General features: G+C 48.1%; 1 protein-coding gene across 1 annotated transcript; it reads right to left on the reverse strand.

Annotated features, from left to right (window-relative positions):
* Positions 1–4,165: 4,165 nt before the first annotated feature.
* SLC35E1 (solute carrier family 35, member E1) lies at positions 4,166–6,754 on the reverse strand. Its single transcript, XM_010131800.1, has 5 exons — positions 6,686–6,754; positions 6,160–6,297; positions 5,372–5,497; positions 4,647–4,892; positions 4,166–4,399 (listed from the first exon to the last, which is right to left on the reverse strand). Exons 1-5 carry the CDS (start codon positions 6,743–6,745, stop codon positions 4,166–4,168), a joined length of 804 nt encoding a protein of 267 aa, XP_010130102.1. The 5' UTR covers positions 6,746–6,754.
* Between the last annotated feature and the right edge of the window lie 207 nt (positions 6,755–6,961).

Raw genomic sequence — 6,961 nt, forward strand, 5'->3', positions numbered from 1 at the left:
TTCCATCCCAGCACAAACACGCCCCCGTTGCTCGGCGGAGCCCACGCAGTCGCTGTCCAGGCTGCCACGACCCTCAGCACGCAGCAACGGTTTATCCTCAAAGCGCCCCACAAGCTCCAGGTACCTGACAGAGGCGTCTGCCGCCCCCTGATTTATTTTAGCCACCAAAGAGCACCAGGAGCTGGGAGACGCCAGCGTGGCTTCATCCCGTCACCCGTAAGGGATCCCAGCTCCAGCAGCAACAGGGGCGCGTCGCAGGGAATCCACGACCCTGAGCGATGACCTGAACTTCACGGAAGGACAGAGTTTAAAGAGCAGGAAGACAAGACAAAGGTGCTCACTTGGTGACCGCCCCCGGCACATGTGTGTGCTCGTATCACACCCCTGTCAGCTCGCAGGTAACAAAGGCATTTTACCGGCCTGTCCCACCACCACAAAGGGATTTCAGAATTTCTTTTATCAGCTTATCAACACGGCTCAGAAACAGAAGCCTTAGAAAAACAAAACTTTCCCTTTATTTATATTGCACCTTTTTCACAAAGAGCTACATGGCAGAAGTTTCTTCTGCTGCAAAATGCTACATCAGAGAAACATGGGTTTGAACATACACACGAGAGAGAAAAGGTCTTGAGCTTCAGGAACCAGCGTGAGCGGACCCCAGATTACCAACACTACTACAAACCACTGCACACCTACAAAGCCAAAGTATTGCCTCAGTTTTATTTAGCATTCAGGAATTTAAGAACCACAAGCGTTTTACCAGATGATAAAGATGCTCTAATCGCTACTGGGCACTAGGGTTGAATCTGCAAGGGACGTGTTTTGAGGGTCTCTTGGCAGAGGATGAAATACTCCACAGAGCTATTGGGAGAGAGCCCGGGCAGAGACTGGGTTCTTTCTCACTGGCCTTTCTAGAACTATCCAGGACTGGTCTGGGAGGAATTCCCCCATTTTTGGATGTATTTATACGTATGTTAGAAATGCACACTGGAAATCGAATCGTTTCTAAGGATATCAGCGAACAGTGGCCTAACACTGTACGGCGTCAGCGCCACCCTTGTTTCAGCCCACGGGTCCAGCCGGGATCACACCCACATGGCAAAACATTAACCCGGTTTCTCGCAAGGGGCCACTCCCAAAGCTTCCTGCAGGAAAAAGCCCCAAACCAACCCCCTTCGCTCTGATGTAATAACAGGGCCATTATACACGGTTGTCTAGATATGCCCTTTTTATTCCAGTGTTTCTGTACTTTCTACAGACCTATGTACACAGTTGAACACGTCATTAATTTACAACCATGGTAAAACAAATACGTCTCCTCACCAAACAACATCTCGCAGGGGTCCAAGATTAAAACACGTATTCCAACGTATCAGACAACTCCTGTTCCTGGACGTGGGCAATATTGCTTAAGGGCTCGGATTCTGGTACTCAGCCAAACCGCCGCTTGTCGCCAGTTCACTTTAACCGTTTTAATTACAAGTTCCACCAAAACAAAATGATCCCTGTTGACCACAGACCTGAACTAGAAGAGCATGAACACCGCTGGGCATTCTCCAGGGAAGAGACTCCCTCTCCGGGCCCTAAAGGGACGATATCCCCATTCCGGGTCGGTCCTGCCTGGCTCTGCAAGTACAGCGGTTTGGTTTCAGAGATGTGGCGAAGCCACAAGCCCTGACCAGAATTTGGGACAAGGTTTGTTCCGCAGAAATCCCTCCCCTGCTGCCGAACTCCTGACAGAAAAAGCTGAGCTGAAGACTGGCCACACTAAGTGCGCGGTGCAAGCCTGCTTTGCAAAGTCACAAAAAAGATCTGCTCGCGTTCTTTAAAAGGAAACCACCCAAATCTATTTAATAACGCCTCTGATCTGTGAATAAAGTGTGTGGAGCTTTACTGCAGGGAGCAGTTCCAGCTGTACGAGGAGGGTGCAGTAGCAGGCGGACCAGAAGATGTACAGATGAACATCCCTGGGGGCCCCTGCTACTTTTCTCTGGTATTTCACCCCCTATGAAGTAGGGAAAAATTGTCTCCATTTTCCAAATGGGAAACTGAGGCACAGAAAAGAACAGAATTAAGCATTTGCACAGTCTAACAGTTTACAGCCAGCTCCCTCTGAAAGCAGCTGGAGAACTTCAGCCCCTCTGGAATATCTCAGCCTAGATTACCTCACCCTTTTGCAGAGCCAGGACCTAGTCCAGATGCAGAGTCCAACAGTCCTTTTCACATGAATGTAAAAGCACTTTATTATCGGGAAGTGAGCCTCAGGAACAGACCTTTTACACCTTCCCTTATTAAAGGGAAATCATTATACATGACACTGGAACAGGCAAAGGAAGTTTCACCTGAAAGGATGCTTCTCCTCATTACCATGTCCTTGTTAACTGGGGTTAGGGAATAAGTTATGTAGATTTTCTAAACTAAAAGCCCAAGTTCTACCCTAGCATGAACAGATTCAACTCCAGTCAAGCCGAGGAAGTTCTGCTCACAAACATTAGCAGCATATTTAACCCACCTCTGAAGTTTCGGAGGGACCATTTCCTCTTTTGGACTGCACAGTGGGTGGCAGACGCCAGACCTGCCTCCAAAGCCAGCCAGAAGAGTAAGATCAGGTTGACTTTGCTCCTAAAAATAATTTATTTTCTTTATTATCCAGAAAGGAGCCAAATCATCAGAAATGGTAATTTTTAAAGTAATAAATAAGCAGAGGGAGTGTTCTGTTCCACACCCTGAATTCTGTCACTGGGGTCTAATACCTCTCCAGTAAAAATGTAATACTTACGCCTTCGCAAGTCCACTGTATAACAGCTTTTCTGGTACAGAAAGAAGGCTCCTAAAATCTTCTTTTGCGGAATAACAACAGTAACAATCCGCTTCACTGACACCCAAGTGCAGCTGCTTTCTTTCCTTTCCTGATACACAACAATCAATTCGTCTAGAATTAAGACCATTCATTTATACTAACAGAGTCAGCTCTTCTTGACCATAAATTCCCTCTTTACTGCTGATCCAAATTATTTTAACTTACTATTGGAGCCAGAGGAGTTGCAGACACAGAGCAGGATCTGAAATTTAACTTCTTTCAGCAGAAAGTGGAAGTCAGGCTAAATGCACACAGCAACGCCAACCGCAGGAATTAAGAAACTTAAAATTCAGGGGCTAAACAGATAGACTTAGAACCAGTCAAGAATGCTGATTGCTCCATTAATGCATTCACAATGTATCAATCATGTAACAGAGCATAAGTTAGGCGTAAAACCGAGAAGAAAACACCTTAAACCTTTCCATTTCTACAGCAACGAAATAATTCTGGAAGAACAGGTGTGAAGCAAGTAAAAAAAATAAATCGTATTATTCCAAACGCTTTATTTGTGCAGGTGTTTTCCGTATTGCTGAGGGAGAGCCAGGTCTGAAGTTAAGGACGACATCGCTCAGAGCACAATGAGGATCTTAAGCCGTGTCTGTGGTCTGCAGTGATGGGGACAGCAGCGCTTTTAGATGGTTCTGCTCCTCTACACCTGAAGTGTGTGTCCTGAAGAGATTGATCTTCCTACCGTCCGCTCTGTCAGCAACACTTCTGGTTTGTCATCGACAACTGAGGCATAGGCACAAAAGCAGATAACACCCACGTGACGTTTCATAGCGCTTCGCAGAGGTGGATGCAGGTCTACCCATATGCAACCGACACGGGAAAGTCAATCCTCACACCGACAAATCCTGGTAACCAGAAGTTCGCCTTAGTTTCACTTCTTTCGGAGTTTCGTTAAAAGAAAGTACCATTAAAACATCAGAGAACAAACTAAAGGTGACGTTACCAGCGTGGAAACAAGATACTGGCCAGGATTCAGCTGCCAAAAGAATCATCAGCTGACAGACCGAGCAGGAGCAGTGACTGCAGGGATTTCGCTCTGGAGGTTTGCAGGTGCTTTCCACCCCAATCTCTGGACAGGAGCCACGCTGGGCAGTTAGTTCCAGCTCAGCTCTCGCTGTTCCGCGTTCAAGCTCCGCGGGGCAGGAGGTGCAGGTCAGTACCGCTCTCGCTACACATGCAACTTCCCCTCTGCAAAAACTGTACAATAAAATGGCTTTACATTCACGGATGTACTGAACGTTCCTGGTAATGCTGGGGACACGCTGACATCACCGGCTGTACCTGCTCGCCAGGATTCTAGATATCAAACCGGTTTAGGTTGTAGCTGGTTGGATAGTTTTGCCGGTTATACTGGAAGTGGTCTGTTAAGATATTGGTTCGACCGTACTGATAGTCTCCGTGTGGTGCAAACGCCGTCAGTCCGTTCTGAGACTTCTCGGGAGTGTTTCGATGCCGCTCCAAATTCACGAGGTCTCCAGTTGTAACAGGAAGTAGCTGCTTCTTTGCTTCTTGGTTTGCATCGTATTTTGTCTAGGAAAGAAGGAAAGAGAATGTTTTTCTTTGATACGACCTCGCTACCCATGTACCCAGAGGACAAACCATTCAGTTTAGTGCCCGAGTGCTGCGCTCGGGTGATTCATGAACCTCCTCTGCAATGAAGTTTTATGCCGGGCAGTTCACGGTTTTGTTAACTGCCGGCTGTTAACTCGTGGTACAAAAGGTAACTCGGGGCTACTCGAGTGAGAGTCCTGAATAAACCAACAGACCAAGGCCGCACCTTGTTGTATAAAAAGACCCCCAGGATGGCTGTCATCATCCCGAGGACGTTGGTGCTTGTAACCGGATTGCGAAGCATTATAAGGGACACCGTGATGACCATGATTCTTTTTGTGGCATTTGCGACAGAGTAGCTCAGCGGGCTGATCAGGTTGAGAATACTGAAGGCGATGACGTTCTGGGCAAAGTTACAGAAGCCACTGATGATAAGCAGCAGCAAGGTCCAGGACCAATGAGACATGGTGCTCTGTTACAAAGACAAACAGCGCAGGGAAAAAAATTATCTCAGGTTTCAGATAAGAGACAAAGAAACACAAATACAACTTGAGTCACTCCGTACCTGCCTCTGGGAGGAAGAACATCAGCAACTTGCCTCTGGAGAGGCACCCAGCGGGTTACACCACGCGGCTACCACCCCGGGGGGAACTCCTAACACACGTTCCATTCCGGGCGCATTCAGTCCTGGCACCAGCTACTGCTTCCCAAGGTTCGGGCAGTCCCACGAGCTCCCCTCCTCACCCCTGCCTGAACTCTCGCCGAACACACTAGGCTTATTTTTGATGCTGTTTTGTGAAACGCGCTGCAGGTATTTCACAACAGCTCCTTCCACGCTGAGGAGGAACCACACAGACACACTGAAGTGCGCTTTTTTGGCACGGGGGTGGTGCGTGTTTGTTTTCTCTTTTCTGTCTTAATAGCGACCAGTTTCTCAAATGCGACACTTACCAGGTCGTTCTCTACTAAGAAGGACGAAAGATCTACCAAAACCCACGTGGGGATCATGAAGAACACGGCGTGGCACCCCAGTATGTTCAGCAGCCGAAGATGATGTATTCGGGAATCTCTCAAGACCTGACAAAAAACACGATTAAACAGCTTTTCCTCAGCTGCTGCCCACGCTGACAGCGGAGATTCAGGAGCCAGGTAACAGCAACGGCTTTAGACAACAGACAAATTGTGAAAATAAGGATGACTGTCCTGTAAGCATGACCACGGGAAAACAGATGTGCATTTGAAAAATGATGGTTTCTGGAGTGGTAACGCCTAGAATTAACAGGCTAATAATACATTTAAAATGCTCCACGAACCAGAAACCGTTTTGTTACTGAACAGATTCAAGCACTTTCTGTTGATCTCTAAGATCTCAGGGAGTGCCCAGTGCTGTCACCGACTCCCTCGCTGCAGAGGAGGATCTGATGCAGCGAGACGCATTACAAGCGTTCAAGGGAACCGCTGGCACTATGGAACTGCCAGCGGAAGAAAAATACCCACGCCGAGGAGGTAAGGAAAAGGTTAGAATAAACTCTTGCGTTCCACCCAATTTTCAGGGTCACAGCTTCAACGTGTGGAAGTGCTGCAGGGAACAGCACACAAAATAACCAACCTTTACTTTGGGCAACTCTGACTACAAAGAACTCAAAAAACAGTTAAAAAATATAAATGTACTGGAAAATCTGGAGGGTCCTGCTAAAGGGTGATGCCGCTGAGCACTGCTGGAGCAGCAGAAGGGTTACCTTCTTTGAGAAGATGTTCTGAAGTGAGAAACACAGAGTCGCAGCCAGCGCGCTGATGAGTCCCCACATGTCGAAGGACAGTTCCGTGACGGTGGCCAACAGGACCCCGGTTATTATGGGGATCAGAGACAAGTACACCTGGAAGAGGAAGGGAGAGGAGTAACACACCTCTCCCAAGGAGTTTCATTTCAACAGAGTTTACACACGCCGGTGATTTGGGGAGGAAAGGAGGAGAAGGAACATAGCAACAGAACCAGGGATTGACTTTTACAGTTTGCAGAAATCCAGTGAGGACAACACACGCTGTAACAACTGCAGGGCATCAGAGAGCATCGCCTTGCTCAACATTTCCGTGTCTTTTCTTTACATTCGCAACAAAAGGAAAAGGAACTTGTCAAATCCTGTGCAATCTGATTTCAGTCACAAAACCCACCCAGCTAACCAAAGCGCGGGCTGTCCTGATCGCGCCCGCAGAGCACACCACAACCACCGCCAAGAGAAGAAACCTCAGCAAACCTGTCCGCACCTTCGTCGTCTGCTTCTCCTTCATTATGATCCGCGAAAGAAGAACCACCCATATCGGCATCGTCGCTTTTACTGAGAACGGAAAGAAAATGTCGGTGGAGATGTGAAGCTGGGGCCAACTCCTTTAACCTCCATCAGCAGAGGGCGAGTGCTGGGGAGGGAGCAGGGGCTCCGGTCCAGTCCCACCAAAGCCAGAAGCGCAGCCCAGGCTGGGTCATTCCTCCTTGTCACGGTGCTGGGCACTCGTACAGACACGGGCTGGCTCCTGGTGCTGTTA

This window comes from Buceros rhinoceros, unplaced genomic scaffold, assembly GCF_000710305.1.
Source record: "Buceros rhinoceros silvestris isolate BGI_N320 unplaced genomic scaffold, ASM71030v1 scaffold45362, whole genome shotgun sequence".
Classification (NCBI taxonomy): domain Eukaryota; kingdom Metazoa; phylum Chordata; class Aves; order Bucerotiformes; family Bucerotidae; genus Buceros; species Buceros rhinoceros.

What these genes read in the sequence shown, in the direction of transcription:
- SLC35E1 (XM_010131800.1), bottom strand. Translation starts at nt 6,745, where the DNA reads ATGCCGATATGGGTGGTTCTTCTTTCGCGGATCATAATGAAGGAGAAG. An exon ending in AGAACATCTTCTCAAAGAAG is followed by an intron (nt 5,498 to 6,159) that starts GTAACCCTTCTG and finishes GTTTTTTGTCAG; the next exon opens with GTCTTGAGAGATTCCCGAAT. An exon ending in GGGTCTTTTTATACAACAAG is followed by an intron (nt 4,400 to 4,646) that starts GTGCGGCCTTGG and finishes CTTCTTTCCTAG; the next exon opens with ACAAAATACGATGCAAACCA.